This window comes from Pseudopipra pipra, chromosome 6, assembly GCF_036250125.1.
Source record: "Pseudopipra pipra isolate bDixPip1 chromosome 6, bDixPip1.hap1, whole genome shotgun sequence".
NCBI classification, from domain to species: domain Eukaryota; kingdom Metazoa; phylum Chordata; class Aves; order Passeriformes; family Pipridae; genus Pseudopipra; species Pseudopipra pipra.
In genome coordinates, this window is record NC_087554.1 from 24,275,339 (window position 1) to 24,293,243 (window position 17,905).

General features: G+C 34.6%; 1 protein-coding gene across 4 annotated transcripts in view; it reads right to left on the reverse strand.

Annotated features, from left to right (window-relative positions):
- Positions 1-11,173: 11,173 nt before the first annotated feature.
- FUT8 (fucosyltransferase 8) overlaps positions 11,174-17,905 on the reverse strand; it is a 112,300-nt gene continuing 105,568 nt past the window's right edge. For all 4 annotated transcript variants that reach the window (XM_064657838.1, XM_064657837.1, XM_064657835.1 and 1 more), the window contains 2 exons: positions 17,487-17,637; positions 11,174-14,792 (listed from right to left, as the gene is read on the reverse strand). In XM_064657838.1, coding sequence (XP_064513908.1) covers positions 14,475-14,792; positions 17,487-17,637 — 469 coding nt within the window. In that variant the 3' untranslated portion in view covers positions 11,174-14,474. The remainder of the gene's footprint in view (positions 14,793-17,486; positions 17,638-17,905) is intronic.

Below are 17,905 nucleotides of genomic sequence, written 5' to 3' on the forward strand. Positions count from 1 at the left end.
CCACTCCAGTGCATGGGGTTGTTCCTCCCCAGGTGCAGGACTTGGCACCTCCCTCCATTGAACTCCATCAGACTCCTGTCAGCCCATTTCTCTGGCCTGTCGAAGTCCCTTTGAATAGCAGGGTGTGTCAGTTCCCCCTTTCAATTTTGTGTCACTTGTAAAATTGAGGTGCACTCTGCCCCCATCAGCCAAGTCATCAATGAAGATGCTGAACTGTCCTAGGCTCTTGGATACACCACCAGTGACTGGACTCCAGATGGACTTCATGCTGCTGACAAAAAACCTTTGAATTCAGCATATAAGCTAATTTTCACTCCACCTCACTGTCTACTTCTCTAGTCATAGCTTACTTCATAAATTTGTCTCAAGGATGCATTTCAGAGTCTGTCAAAAGCCTTATTAAGATCAAGACAAAGTTCACAGCTTTTCTCTCATTTGCTGAGCCAGTCAACTTTCCAGGATGTCTGGTTGGTTGAGCAAGACTTACCTATCATAAATGCATGCCAACTACTCCAAATCATCTTCTACCTTTAATATGTTTAGAAATTGTTTCCCCGATTAGCAGCTCTATGACTTCCCAGAGACTGATGCAAGGCTGGTCAGTTTGTAGCTCCCAAAATCCTCGTTCTTGCCTTTCTTGAAAATAAGGGTGACATTTGATTTCTTCTAGTTGTTAGGAATCTCCTCCAAACACAATGACTGTTCAAAAACAATTAAGAGTGACCTTACAGTGACATCAGCCAATTCTATCAGCACTTGCTGAGTCAGGTGTGATCGTGGACTTGCATACTCCCAGTTTGTTTAAATCTTCCCTAAACTAACCCTCCTCCATGAAGGGTAAGTCTTCCTAGTCCCTGCCTTTTCCACTGGTCTCAGAGACAGGTGAGAGATACAAGTCTCACAAGTCTCTCTCTCATTTCCATTTTAAATTCAAGAAGGTATGACTGAGTTCATCCTGTCAAAGATGACTGAATACATCAGTACTCACAGCAGCTCTCTGAATTAACCTTGAATGGGGACTTTGCTAATCCTGTTTTATGTCAGATTAATCTGAATGATGAATACAATGATCAGAAACTGCAACACAGTCTCTGTGAAACTTCTGGAACACGTTCACTGCAATAGCATTTGAGTGGATGAGAATAAAGTTGGAAAATTGATTAGCACCTTCATGGCTTCTGGACTGAGGTTATGATCAGGAATTAAACTCTCCATGTTTAATAGTGCAGAGAGCATTATCATGCTCAAATTATGTTACCTCAGTGGGCTCCTCACTTATGCTATGGAGAGGAGTATCTTTTAAGAAGAATCTTGTCCTTGTCAGGAAAGTAATATTGCAGTGCTTTGCAGGAGAGCTGTATGGATCAAATAGAAATTAAATAAGTATTTAAAAACTTGGGAAAAAAATAAAGGGTGTGACAGAAATTGAACCCTTCTGTGGCAAAGTGGAAAACAGACTTTGTCCAGGGGAAAAAAAATCACAGAAATATCCCTTCTATGGGATTTTCTGTTTGGTAGCAAAATTTTTTTTTTCTGATAATTGATTATTCTCAGAATAATCACAACCTTATTCAAATAGTGAGCATCCAAACAATTAGAAACAGGGATAATGGAGCATGCTGAAAAGAGTTATCTTACAAGGGACCCACCATCAAGACATAACAGGTCAAAAATGGCAAGTAGCAAACAAAAAGAAAATATTTTATCTATCACACCTTATCCTTGAAAGAGTCACATGAGAATTAAGTACAAACATAAAGATTCTACTCAATTCAAAATAGAACATTCATTAAATATCCTTAAGTTCTGCCTTAGAATTTCATTTTTACAGAGATAGTTGTCACGAGTAAACAGACTTGAGAAACTTTCCATTTTTGAAAGAGGACATTGACTTAGGATCTTTTCACAGGACACAGTGCTGCTTGTTAAGTTTATCTGCAAAGATCTCGTTTTTCTTTCAAGGACATACAAAGCAAACAGTACCTCCCCCACGGCTATGGTATGTTAATTAACCTATCATTTCTAGAATATAATAGCTTGTCAGCAGAAAAGGCTAAAATTATGAACTGACTTCAATAAAGTTCCCCATTCCAGATGATAAGTTTCTTTAATTAGCATTTAAGCAATACTAGGTAGCCTTATTTGAATGGTCTAAACAGCTTTTATTAGGCTTGGTAGCCATTAGGGTATAAAAAGAAAAAATACCTTATATTAATCTTTGTCTTCAAGACATATTCTCAAAAGAGCAACTAGCAAGCTCTTAAATGCAGTCAACAGTAATTTTTTTTCAAGTGCATCTACAATTAGGACTTCAGTGTTGTGTAGGTGCGTTTAATGTAGGGTTACACTGAATGAAAGTGTAATCAGGCTATGACAACTTTCACTTTACTATGGTTAAACTGCTGCAGTTACCCTACCTGGTATATAAAAACTGTCTGAAGTATGTCTGACTGAATAATCCACCAGAGTACAGGCAGCAGACCATTGAGAAATGGACACACATGATGATCAGGACTCTCCTACAGTTTTACTATCCTCCAGCACTTATGGATTAAAGCACTATTAAAGCAAAACTGAATTAATTTATAATTACCCAGCAATAATGATTATGTTTTCTTTTTGTCTGAGCATCTGTCAAGAAATGTTTTCATCCTCACTGAACATTAGTCAAACACCTGTTTCTCTGAGCTATGATGCTGTGGGGAATCATTCTCCAACAGGGGTTTAATATGTGCTGAAATGGGAATGCATATCTGTGCCTTTAATTAACAAGGAAAATGTAATAATACAAAAATCAGCTAACACCTCTTGGAAGTTGAAACATAAACATAAGTTCTCTTTCAAACTAAAATGAGTTGAACCACTTAAAGCCATTAAAAAATAAGGATCAAGACCAGTTACAAGGACTTTTTAGCTGCAAGAGAGTGCACTATCATTAATCTTCAGGGTTCAGAATTCTTCCTCCTCTTTGACATGTTTCGGTTCTATAAAATCAGGATCCAAACATGCAAGAGTAGTTTAAATGCTTTGTGCTTTTACCTGACACATGCAATTCAGTCTAGATTTCAAATTCTCATTCCTAATATATGAATGTTACCTTGAAAAAATAAACTATCACAGTTAATAAATGATGACACAGTATGAACTCAAACATGAGTTTCTTATGTTTCACTGATTTTAAGGCTGGTAGGTTGGAAGCTGAGAGTTAGTCCTGCCACTAACTAATCTAATCTAATTAGGGCAATTGTAAACAGAGATTACCACCTGATGACAGTTTTATTCATAACACTTAGGACAATTAGAGTTGTTCACAATATATGCTCAAATTAGGCATATTTCCCAGCCATTACAGCCTTATCAGTGTCAACTTCTAGAGACCAACATGGTTCCTGAAAATAAAAAAAATAAAGAGAGAATCATAGTATGCATAAATGATAATGCAGTTGAATAAACAATACTGGAAAAACGCTGAATCAATCTTTCTTGACCTATTTATTCAGTTGTCATTTTATTCCAAACAATAAATGAAGTAAGAAATTAGTCCTTTTTCAGTATTGATGGAAGGAATGACTAACTAGAAAACATACCCAGAACAATGCTTGTTCAAAATACTTCAGATAAGGACTTCAGAGAAGTCTATGCTATTTTCTTGTACTTGCCAATGATTAAAGCTGGTGAAAATTTTTGGACATGCTGGAATTACACTGAGCATTCTTGTCTTTGACCATTCACAGCACTGCACTCCACTCGTATCTAGTTTGAAATTTTCTGGTGCAAACTAGAAGATTTGTCAGACTCTTAAAAGAGACAAAATTTGATCAACTTTATTCAAAATCAAGTCAAGATTACAGCCATTGTGACACCTGACCTCTGTATATTTATCAGTATTTTTAGGAGTTTTGGTTAGGATTTAATTGAAACTCTGTAATGATGAAACACAGAGTATATGCACATATGTCTCAGGGGGTTCTGATACCAAAACTTCCAAAAATCTGTTCTAGCTACTGCAGTCTTAAAAACATACATATCACAAAAAGATGGAGAAAGACAACACATGCATGAAGAGTATTAAAAAGACAAAATTTTAGAAATTTTATTAGAGTATAAGATAAAGGATACTGCTTTTTAAAGGACAGAAGACTTTAATTGCTTTCATGAAGTAAATCCTGGGAGTGCTCCAAAGCTTGCAAGGAAAACTTTTTTCCGTATCCTTTTTTTTTTTTTTTAGATAGGTCAGGAATGCATACCAAAGCAACCTTACTAGATACTGTTAAAAAAGGTTACAGGGTGAAACTAATACTTTGCCATCAGTCAAAAAATCACCATTTTTTCCCAGAAAATGGGCAGATAATTTGAACTACCCTGTGAACTAAGTCTGTCTTATTTATGAAGAAATTGCTGGTATAAAGTCCTTTACCTAACTTCATCCTCAGGCAAACGTGGATTCCAACCTTTGAAAAAAAGACTTGTTCCCTTCATTGCAGATAAGTAGCTAAATGATACTACTGCTGAAAATAAGGATCACTCATCTAGGGAACTTCCTCTTGTGATTCCTGGAAAAATATTTTCTGCAATTGCAAGCATGCTAGAGATACTTAACTTGAATATTGACATGATAATCTGATGATGCACGCATGCACCCATTCCAGAGCACCAACATGTACACAGAAGGAAAAAGTATTTTGGAATTTAGAACAGTCTTGTCTGCTTGTGTAGCACACTGTTGTTATGTTGTCATAAACAAAGAGAATCTTGACATATGTTAGGAATTCTGAGATCATCAACATAAAATTCCTCAAATAAATACTAATAATGAGAAAACATGGGCACAGTTCCAATGCACACTACTTTGAAAACTAAATGTTCTCCAGACAAAATTTGAAGACTCCAGATCAGATACTTTTCACTGAAATCAATATGAGCATTTTTGTCCAATAACATGTTCTTTTCTTAATTTAAGTGATTTGGATGGGACCCAACTACCCTTTGAACCTGTCTCCAGTAGTAAAATGTAGTTCACATACTTTATTATTCAGTCATTGAGCGTGTGCCATAATAAACAAGTGAGAGACTTCAAATTAAAATAAGGAAACGTTGTTAGTCATAGCTACTGTTCTTTAATAAAAACACCTCAGTTAAATGGACAATGATGTCACAAATCATTTGCTAGCCATACGGCTATGCAGTAAACAGTGATCACTTTGCACATCCTGTGACATCAAAATGATTAATTAATATGATATATCAGCATATTGCCTTATGCATGAACAGCTGTTCCTACACTTCCAGATGGATATAGTTAAAGTTCTATCATTCATGTTATATACCACCCACTAGTGGTTATCTGAAAACCTTCAAGATGCAAAACCATTAAATACTATAACAGAATATCAAGGTAATTTCATATTAAGATTAAAAATGTCTTGAGACAAATTTTTATATAGTTGTTCTGAGAGGCAGCATTGAAGAGTCTGTCCAGTTCCGCAGATGCTAATTAAGGCCAATTTGTCACAGATAAGCAGCAACTTACATGAGCTGTTAAACCAACAGGAGAAAACCAGGGGAAAAACAAATTATAATCCTGTGTATTTCTACTCTGGCATTCAGAGTAATCTATGCAGTTCTACTTTTAGGAACTTAATGAGCTTTGTATTTTTTATCATGTTTGTGTTAGGCCTAAATGATCTAATGTTTTTGTAAAAGCTTTACCACTGGAAACCTTTTTGTCTATTGTTTCAGGACTAAAAGTCTGAGCAAAAATGAAATTTACTTTTTTTTTGCCTCTAAGAACTTAAAATTCAAAAATGTGACATACAAAAGACAAAATTTGATGAAAAAATCATATGGGATAACTTCTTTGCATTTCATTTTCTGTTTTCATTTTTTGTGCATATGCAGGGTTTTTTTGATATCTACATCAACAGAGTAGAAGACCACTCTGTACATAAGCAGAGACAGGGAGGAAATCAGTTGGAAAATAAGAAATGAAGTTGGCACCAGTGGTAGAGAACTTGCTGGAGAAGATATTGCATAAATGAAGAGATTAATGGACATTGTTGTGCCTTGTTCTAGCAACACGCTTAGAAAACTCATTTACAACTCCTTTCAATCAGCCAAAACTATTGCCTTGTATGCCTGCACTGCACGATAATTTTCAAAACAAAGCAAAGCTGGATAAAAGAGACCCAGGCAAAAGAGTGGGAACGTTGGCAGAAAAAAATTGTATCACATGAAATTAGCCCTACCTAGTTCTATGGACTCCATACACCTACTATCAGGAGGGGTCACCACTCTTTCTCAGCAATAAGAAACAGAAATATTTGCAGAGGCTTAAAGCTTACTTTCAGCATCAAATTGTCATCTACAGACAACAGCAGTAAGCTACTTGCTACAGAAGAGAAGTTCAAACCTACCTTGTAGGATTTGTATGCCAGCAAAGCAAATTACAGGTATCCTAGAAATAAAATATCAGACTCAAATCAGTAAAGAATGGCATTATTTCCTTTTTTTCAACCTTTGTGTATGACTTTACTAAAAGGAAACTCCTCAAGCAAAACTTTGAAGAGGAAGTAACATCAGCACTGCACTGAGAAAATCCAAACTGTTATACTACAGAGGTAGTATAGCAGAGCACCTGTATTAACATGATGCATCTTATTAGAAAGAAACAGAATGTTCTGGAACCAATGTCCATCTAGCATGAGTTCATGACAAAATAATGTATGTCTGTTAAACGAATCCTGAAGGGGCAGCCCAAGAAGAGAATAACAACAAGACCTCCAGTAATCACATTGGCAGATAAACTCCTCCATATCAAGCCAACCATTGCCTTGGTCGCATCCTCATCTTCTAGAGGTTTCTCCAGACTCTTCAACAGATTTTATACCTTCATATTACATACATAACTGTCTATGGTGCATGCATCTGACCTTGAGAGCATATTCCTACAATGTGTTTTCTTGAGAATGAAAATCAGCATGAGTAAGCTCTAGACAGTTCAGCAAAAGGTGAAAAAAGCCTATTATTCCAATGGTCCTTACATTTACTCTCCTACATTCAATTTTAGAAGCACAGAAACAAAGGATATACATTCATGCTTACTGCAAAAATTCTCATTGACTAATATATACCAAACCAATCAGCATGATTATGAATCTGTTTGAATCCACAATGGAATAGATTTAGAATACATATGGTCAGTTATTAAATTCCAAGAGAAGGAATGAGAGCAAAAAAAGTACACAACATAATTTCTTAAATCATTGTGCTGTTTCAGAACCAAACATATAAATATGCTATCAATGGCAAAGGTCACCAGCATGTAGGAAGGAACTAAGATAACTTCCTGTATCTGTATTCCTGTATATTTGGATTTGCTGGGGTTTTTTTAAGAATTTTTCATGTACACATGAAGGCAAATAAGCAATACATATAACAAAATATAAATGTAAAATAAATAAAAGCAAACTCAAAAAAATTCATATTGAATTTAACAGTTTAGAGTAAATGTTTAAAACATTTTATGATTACAATTATTATTTATATTACTGTACTGTCTAGGGATCCTACTGAATGACAAGAATCCTAGTAGGACAAGAGTGTTCAAAACACAAAAAAGCACTAGAGGATCCTAAATCTTACAACCTAAACACTGGACAAAAGGAATGAGCAATACACTCAGAAACATACAAACATCAGCTAATATGAATCTGTGTAATAAAGAGTAGCTCATAACACATTAGCAGCTCTAAAGAAATACATTTTGAGCAGGTAGATGCATCGTAACTATAATTTTGTAACATTAATAAAACATTTTTCTCTGTTGTATATAAACAGAAGAAACAAGTAAGCAAACAAATCCATCAATCCTAAATCTATTACATGAAGGTTCACTAGTGCTAGCCTCTGTATAACCTCTACTGACATAGAGGTTAAAAAAATGGTAAAATCAGCCCAACAAGATTTTTCTATCTTTGCTGAATAACTGAATATTAGTCATAAGCAACAATCATTTTAAGAAATACTCATGCAAAACGAACTCCATCCCACAAGTCTGAACTTATTGTGTATAACAACTTTATTCTCAAGTGAAAACAAAATTTTATAGATGTTACAAACTGACCACATATTTAGAATTATAAACTTGTCACAGTTCATTCTCCAGCAATAAGCTGAAGCAGTGAAGCAAACTACTCTCACCAACTAGTTAATTGCTTTCCAGCATCTCAGTTAGACATAACACAGGCCCAGTTCCTTCCCATTCACAAAGAACAAAGTATGATGTCCTGGTTTTTGATTTCCTTCCATTCTTCCAGGTTGCTACTGTTTGGAAAGGTATCAACAAACATACTTGGGCTTCTTTAACAGACGGATCTTCTGTAGACAGCCGAATCGGACAGAAATCTTTACATTCAGTGGCTTCTCACAGCTGAGCTGTAATATCCTTGTGGCACTGTTTGCAGTGCAGTAATTGAGAATAGTGCAGCTGTATTATTAAAAAAAGAAAAAAAAACAAAACAAAAAAAAAAACACAAACCAAAAACAAAAACAAAACAAAAAAACCCAAACAAACAGAAAAAAAAAACTTGCCAGAGAGCAATACTAAAACTAAACTAAAATAAAGGATTCTAAGGTTGAAGAGAAGAAAATTATCTGGATAGTCCTGTAAAAAGACAGCATTTACATTGTGTCTCTTGCAAACTAAGCTGCAGGCATAAGTGTATAATAAGCAGTAGGCAAAAATGAACAGGGAATTCTATAGGAATACATCTTTCATCTAGTCAAGATACTTGTCATGCTATGAGCTGTAAACCTGATTACATAAGGAATTTCTATGCCTTGTAAGCCCCCCTAAACACTTCTCAGGTACATCAGATTACAGTGTTTACTCTTTGAATCCTTGACTATACCAATTAGGGACAAAACAAAAAATACAATTCATAAAAAAAAATAATCTGCCAGTAATACAATTTCACATGTTATTATGAAAAACCAAATACAGTCATTTGTCCCTTGGACTCTCAGTCAAGTAATGACCACTAAGCAAGGAAATCAAAATATGCAAAGCAGAAAGGTTTGACAAAGGTTCCTACAACCATGGTAGGCCAGGATCAGATGCAAGTAGGCAGTAAGGCTATTGGAAGAGTAAAAAAATTCCATAGTCTTCCAGAAGCATAGATCTATCTGATTCTATTAAAATGGTGCGACTGAAGGATGTTTTTAAGGCAGTTAGAGGAAACAGTCTGTTATACTTCTTGAAGAAAATGCAGGATAGTTGAGACTTTATCTCACCATGCTCCAGGAAAACCTTCATAAATATATCAAAATGAAAGCAAAATCTCAAGTCTTTATGAAGTGAGAAAATAATGCAAAACTGAAAGTAAAACCAGTACATGTGTGTGCTAGCAGTTATAAAACATGTATAGTCCAGTGGAGACAGCTCCTTCCCTCAACAGCATCTCTTAAGGAGTCAGTCTAAGAGCGTGAAGTTAATTTTGAGCAACAGTAAAGACATTTTTGTGCAAAAGTTGTCATGACTTTGCATTAATCCAAACTTGCTTGATTTGCAGTGGCAATAGGATTCTGCTGACAAGATAAGTCAAAGGAAACAAGCACACAAAATAGAGGAACTCCACTGAACAGCAAACATGGTACCAAAAGGGGTTAAGACCAGCAAACACATCAGTGGATGGGATTCTTGAGTAATGTTGAAGATTTCTGTCTTACATACTTAGATTCTGGAATAATCTTGTACACAGTGATGCATTCAAACAGACTAGCAACTTTTTTTTGCAGATCTGGGAATTTTTTACTATCCTCTTATTTGTATCATGCAGTGCCACATTTCATGCTTTTTAGAAATGAACAGGATACTATGAAGTCTAACAAAACCTGTATACAGTTGATATTCATACATAACTTACTTTGCTTCAGTCTTGCTCCAGATATGCTTGCAGGTGCATATAGAGGACCTTGAAATAAGTCTGTAGCCTACAATAATAATTCTAGTGGCACCTTAGGTAAATGGAATTTTTGTGAGTTTAAAATGCAATTTTAGTTCAATACAATAAGAAAGCCAAACAGCCTTTTGTGCCCTTTGACAACCTGCTTCCAAGCCACCAAAATAGGAATAAAACTGTAATATACGTAGTAACAACCAACTATCAGAATATGACCAGCATGACTTTTATATATGTGACTGGGACTGGTATTAGGAAAAATCAAAATGAAGGTTGCAAATTCTAAGTATTTCTGGCAAAGAGCAGAATGATTTCGCTGGCAGAGGTCCTTAATCCAGTATTGAAATGTTTATTTGTGTCTTCTTATTAGATTATTTCCTCCCCATCTCCCAGACTAAGCAAATTATTTTTACCTGCATTCCTCAGACACATTAGAGATTGCATTGTGAAGAAACTAATGACAAGGAAAAATCAAGCTCAATTCATTGTTTGAAAAAAATTTCAAATAGTGCTACTCCACTCGCATGAAAGAAAATCTCCCTCCCCCCCATCAACAATTTTTCATGAAAATGTTCTATTTATTTTCTATTATGTTCCTAGCTCAGAAGACAAGATCCTTATTTTATAATTGCATACCAAAGAAACATAAAACCCATTATGGAGGAAACTTTTACATTGTGAATATCTCTCTGTAAGAAAGCTATCACCAGTTCTCCTTTCTGAAAAATTGGTATAGGAGAGAAATCTTTATGGTTTCCTTAAAACTTCCTTAAAATGCAGTGATAGAAGGGATAAACAAAAGACTTATCTGAAGATAAAAATTTAAAAATATTTTAAAGTTTTGAAATAAAACATAATCCTTCATAAACAAATCCATAATACTCAACAGTTCACATGGGCAGGATTTTGGTAGAGAAGGCTTGTAAATCCCATGCATTTGACCACAGGCCAAATCAAGGACAGAACTCAGGTTGGTGGTAGCAGCAAACCGCAGATGATGACCCCAGGTGACCACTGTCACAGAAGACTAGTTAACTGAAATACCCAGAATAAATTTCTTGACTGGTAACCAGCATGAGAGCTTCCAGACACTACATTTACCTGGCAAGTAAGTTTTTACAGAGAATGTGACAGCGATAATGTAAAATAGCAAAGAACAAAACAGTGCTGTTCATATCGTTTTTATGTACACAACATGCACACACACATACAAATGTTTCTTAAAGAGGAAAGTTTAATTAAACAGTAGTTAAGAGAGTATGAAAGCTCTTTGTTTTATGGATGTCTGAGAAGGTGGTTCGGTATGAGGCAAAAATTACATGACTGGACTGTTGCACAGCTACAAGGTGAACAGAAGAAACATGATGTACACTTGCTTCCTTGCAAGTATTCCAGCTAGTATCTTAATGAGTTCACAACTTTCAAAAGATTCAGCTTTCTTTCAGGAATTAAAGACAACATTTTTATTTCCTGTTATTTTACTTTTCTGTGAGCTACAATAAAAAATCTGGGGTTCTCTCTTCCACTTACCCATGGATGTTACATGTTACCTGGACTCCATTGTAACCAAGAATAAAGTCTCAAATATTCATTTTGTTTAATATAAAACAAATTCAGTTTTAGCGTACCAATGTCCAGGATTCCAAGACATAATTAACTGGTAGTCTTAACTGAAAGAAATCTCTAGAAACAGATGCATCTAGCAAGCAGCGTACTGCTAGATTTCTTCCTCCGAGAAGTACTAGAGGATCATAAGACCCAGGGGAATAAGATCATAGCATCTACATTAGTACATTTCTGAATTATTAACAGTAACTCTATAATTTTGTATCATTTCATGATCATTTTCTCAAAGATGATGACCTAATTATTCCTTAGGTACTCAGAATATGTAAGGAGGCATGTGTACCTTGCCAGTACTTTGTCAGATATAGTCTGCAGAGGAATTGCCACACTGTATAGGTACATATTTTATAACATCAGCGTTTTCAGTTCTCTCGTTGCCATCCATCTCAGAAGATCTGCTCTTGCCTTTGGGCTCATCCTAGATGTTCTGTTATTTATCTTCTTTAGTAGTATTTTCAACTGAGTTACCTGACTCTGGAGGAATTTTCATATGTTCATTTATTTATGAATCTTATTTGTGAATCACACTCTAAAAATGAGCAAGAAATTATGAGCTCTGAAGTCATAAGTAAAGAGCTTAAAAAATAAAACATTTTCAAAATCTATAAATATCAAACAGATAAGGTAGTATTTGTGGAGAAACAATTAAATTAGTTTTCCCAAAGATAAAATGAATTGATTTAATTGTTGAGGAAGAAATGTGCATCAGTTTGGATTATTTTTTTTCAAATTGAAAAAGAAAGCAGCAATAGCTTTATCTGTACAATTCAAAATAAAATTAAAAAAAATTATAATTTACCCTACCTTTGTACCTCTGAAATATCATGTTTGCCTAAGTTAGTGGAAAATTTATCAGAATCACTTAGACAGGAAAATAACATCAAGCCACTTCTAGTTCCAAGATACAGAAACACCAGTTAACCCTAGGCATCTTTCATCACAAAAATTCATCATCTTTAGCATTTCTTGGTCACTCCTACTCATTTGCCATTATGCTTCAATTAGTCTTTAAATCTCATGTGGCATCTATGCTCATTTTCACTGATATGTCTATTTAATACTACGATCAATGTATCTTTTTTCCAACAGAAGTTTTCAGCTTAGATTTTGTTACTCTTTTTCAAGACACAAACCAGTTCTCCAGTTAAGGAACACGTTACTGGAACGGATCTATAGGATCAGTCCTGCAAGTAATGTCAGAGTACCACTTTGTAATTCCTTCACATTCCAATACAGTTCCGTTTCACCACTATTTCAATTGGAAGCCTGCTGCTGAACTTCACACTGCCAGAGATTTCCTTTTATTTTTCAGCCTAACATTTATTCATGGTCAAGTGCCTCCATTCATTATGTTTATGCTATCCTTCATCTATTCATAAATATAATTAAATATACTTTTGCTTTGTTAAGGCCAACCAACTATGCTTTTTTAATCTTTACTCACGTGGCATTTTCTCAGTCCCTGAACAGTAAACATTTTCTGCACTTCCAGTAATTCAGACTGAATTGCACTAGAGCCTATATAAAACGTTATTAATGTTCTTCTTATTTGGAAACAATCTCTTGTTATCTTGCATATTTCATATATATATATATTTGTTTATGTATATATATATATATACAACCGCCAAATCTACGAATTTGTTTGCAAAATTATTTTGTGATTTCTCTTTTCTTAATAGAGAGCTGACTAGCAAAAGATTTCAAAACACTAAGAATTACTAACAACCTCATGACATGCATAAAAATTCATCCTTGTGTATATTTTTCTCAAACCTACTATTTGGGGGTAAATTGTTAGATTTTTTTAAAGTAGTCCAGATTGACGGGTTCTATAAATGGGATAACCTGAAGTATTTTACTTCAAAGTAACTCCACTCAATGCCAAAAAGATAAGAGGCCACCTATAATACTCTAAAACCTGAATTAATTTCAGACAAGAAACACAGAAGGTAAAAAAATAGTGCTAGAGAGTAAATGTAAGAAATTTAGTCACTGAAGTCATTCTGCTGTTACCTACTGTCCACAAAACTGAGCAGCACTGTGCCACTACACAACTGTTGTACTACACGGTGTTTTAAAATTCAATGAAACTCCAGCTACTTTTTCCCTTTTTTGTGGGTTTTGTGGGTTGTTGTTTTTGGGTTTTTTTCTCAATCAAAAGCAATGTCCAGAAAAATTATCACTATTAAAGAATCTGTTCATGGCATTGTTTACAAAAGTTCCTAACAGACAGTGACTATTTTATTGTCGAATTTATCCTTTATTTTATTAATGATGAGAAGTAATCAATGGATTGCTAAAAAAAACCCCCAAACTTGTAAAGAAATCTAGTCTGAAATCTGAATCTTGTTTGAAGCAAGTTCAGTGGTCACGGTAACATCAGATGAAAGTTGACACTTGCCCATTGTGAAATAGGCATGGCTCTTCTAAAAAGGTCACAAACTTTTCAAATATAGGCACCATGTTTTAAATTTTGCACATACAAAATATGTTCATGTCACTCATATTACACAATGTGGCAGTGTTATAAGTCTGAACATTATTGTAAATTAATGGCAGAGAGAAGAGCCTAAAGCTCACGTAAGACTAATGACTGGGATAAATCCTGAAAAGAGACAAAAAGTATAAAACAACAGTTTTCCTGTTATATGTGGGTTTGTGTGTGCATGTGTGAGAGTGCATATAACAAAAATGTTTAAGAGTAAGTTCAGATAATAGCCCATCCGTTTGTTCTCAGCTTCTTATCCAGTTTCATTGCAAAGGCTTTGATTTTAACTCCATGTTAAAATGCAAATTCAAATCCCATATAAACCATTAGTTAGTGTGTTGTTGGCTGGTTTGAACCAATCAAAATTGAGAATTACTGCTGAATGTCTTCCTTTTAATCTACTTGTCAGCCTCTGGATATGTAGGATACTTGACTGTCTCAATTTTCTCCTTAACTTTATAGGATGGGTACAGGCCTGTTCTTCCTAATTTCCTATTGATGCCTTTTGAATAACCATCCCAGTGATTTCCAGCTACTCCAATTATATCTCCAGGTTCCATGGGAATTTCATCAGCAGTTCGTGGATGATGAGCATAAATAGCAATCTGGTTGTGAGCATTCTGTCCCCCAAAGTAGTAGATATCATCCAAAGAATGGAAATATGCTGAAGCATCTGGATGCAACGTCTGCATAATTTCATAGGCAACTCGACAAACCTTAGAAATAAAAATAGAAGAGAAGCCATTAACATTGCGTGTGCCTGCAATATACCACAGAAGTCAGCAATCAATGCATGCTAAGTTTCCCAGGAGATCAAGTTTTTGAATGCCCAAGTTAAAAAAAAAAACCAACCTAATCAACCAACCAAAAAAACCCAACAAACAAACAAACAAAAACCTCAAACCACCCACCCCCAAACTGGATATTTACTGACAAGATGAATGAAATTGCTTTTTAATTAATCCTCTGGTGATCAGATTTGGTAAACAAATAAACAAATTGATAAAAAATTAGAACAGTCAACTCTTTAGTAAAAGTTGAAAACATCTATATGAACACTAGCAATCCTGCTTTTAAAAATAAATGATCTCTAGCCAATCAAATGTAAGCACAAATTAAGTTTTTTTTCTACTACTACTAAAAACTGTATTTACTTCCCTTTGAACCTTTAGAACTTACATTTTCTAAGTTTATCCTGCAATAATGAGGCTTTATGTTTACTTTTCTAAAGGAAGTTCCAATTTTCACAATCAAGCAATTCCAGAAGTCCAAGGCTTTAAAATGCTGTTATAATATTAGAACAGTGACAGAATTATGACTATTGGCAACTTAGATGACAAGTAAACGAAACTGAATTTCAGCAAGACGATGTTGGTGAGAAGAAAGATGTATTTTTACTTGTCATTATATTCCATTTTATGAAGGGAATTTTCTCCAAACTGAACACAGGTTCCCATAACAGAATTGTGTCGTACTTCTCAGAGTTGCCAGAAACACAAAAAGCTGCCGCTATATTAAACGAAGCTCTTTTCAACAATTGGCTAGAAAGCTCTTCTCTGTCAAGTGTCTGACTTGGCCACTGCAAGCTTTCTGATTTCTGATCTGCACTATTGTAACTTTCCCTGATTTTGCATAAGTTTGATAAAGGTTAATGAACTAACAATACAGCGGATTTCTTCAATATGAAGAAGCATTTGAGCTTTTTCATAATTTTTAGTCTATGTTAATATAGTAAAGCTTGATTTTACTTTTCTCCCTTTGAAAATACAGTGAATAGAACTCTGATCAGTCAAACCAGACATATTTGTACATTCCTAGCTTCTTTGAAAGAGGTATTTACTCTAAAAATGTGATAGATTTCCTTTTATCCCTCTCTATCCGAACTTTAACTTTTGAGAAGTAGCTTTCAGAAGATCAGGTTGAAGTTAATTATTTGAAGTACCTGTTACACACCATAACATAGAAACCAATTTGATTATCCATACATTTGTAAAAGCTTATTTTTTTTATAGCTTCTCTGACTGCTTTTGATGTTTTGTTCTCTGCATGTGTGTGTACCCCAGGAAGAGGATACACACACATATTACTAAAGATTTTACATCTTTTCAATAGAAAATGCTTTTTAGCAAGTGAATCCTGCATGAGTTTACTCATGTCTTGTTCTGAAATAGCCTATATTAATAACCTTCTAAATATGCTATAAAAGGTCTTCTTACAGGGTGTGGCGAACAGTAAATAAAGTCTATCTACAAGGATGATTGAAGGATAAGAGGCTTTTCTATACTTTTTGTGGTTTTGCTGTCTTCTTGCTATGGCAATGTTATTACGAATTCTGCTTGTCAAGATCAACATATCACTGTATTGACCATAAATTAGTATTAATATTATGCTTGTTACTTATTTGTAATTACAGTGCAGCAGACAATTTACATTTGAGGCTGTGGAAAAATGGTTTCTTTTTAAGTGAATTTTAACTTTTGAGCTTTGTGTCCACTTCCATCTAACAGTAAAATCACATGTGATTGTGTCACCTAAGAGAATATATGACAACAGCGCGTCAAAAACATTCAGTCTGATTTCAATCATATGTTGCCATATTTGAATCAGGTGGATCAGCATACCACTCACAAAATACTGCTTGGTGACTTTTTGCTGTGCTTTTAATCTTAAAACAGCTTTTTATAAAAGTTTTTCATGATATATGAAATTAATGTACAATATAATGCAATAAAGAACCAAACACCAACAATGACAATTATATGATTCAGTTTCCTACTGGACTCCAATTTCCTTCATCACATCACTCAAGAAAAGAAGCTTGTAACATATAATTATGTGCAAAAAGAAGTCTCTACAGATTACAGAGGTCAGAATTCACACTTATTATGCTACCACTGGATTGCTAGAAATGGAATAGACTGAAGAGAAACTAAATGTCAGTGCTCTTCATCTTTTCCACTCCCACCATCAACTAAGGCAACAGCAGATATGTTTGAACTGTAGTAGAATGCAAGGATGTGTAGAAATGGATGGAAACAAGCTGTATATTTCCTTCATGAAAAATTAAGGTGTTAAACATGTTTACAATTATTTTTATCTATTTCAAATGCCTTACCAAGCGGCACAGAAATGGATGGATACAAGTTATACATTAACTTTATGCAAAACAAGAAACATGTTTAATATTTTTTCTTGCTTATTTCAAATGTCTTAATTAAGGCAGTAACTTCAATTAAAGAGAAGTAACCAATGCTTACACTCCTCTAAATGTTCACATAAAATACCAAGCCTTTGATTCTTGCCTAAAATTTTCATGAGAGATCACTGAGAACAAGATAACAGGAGCATGAAGAAGACTAAGATTTAGAACTGGTACATATAATCTACATTGTATTTGCATTGCAGTTTACCTGGGACGAAAACGTACAGACCAGGAAGTCTGCCTGAGACAAAAAGTGAATATCCAAAATAACACCTCTAAGGGAGTTTTCAGTGTATCGGTTATGAAGTCCTGCTGACCAGGATATGGAGTTATCACTGATAAATTCATAATTTGGATACCTGTGAAAATACAACACACTGTTAACAGCAAAGTCTTGTTCTATTTATTTTAATTTTTTTTAAGAAGCATTATTTCTGCTGCAAGTTAAGGTTGATAGTTTGTGTTAAGAGAGTCTCTGCCTTATAGGAAGTGAATTAAAATTTTGCTGAACCCTGTAGAATGTTACTGCTGCCTCCAATCGTGCCCTCTATCTACAAAAGAAAAGAAATTAAAAGATGCTGTAAATCTGTCTGATATATAACACTGTAGAGGAAGTGAAAAAATATC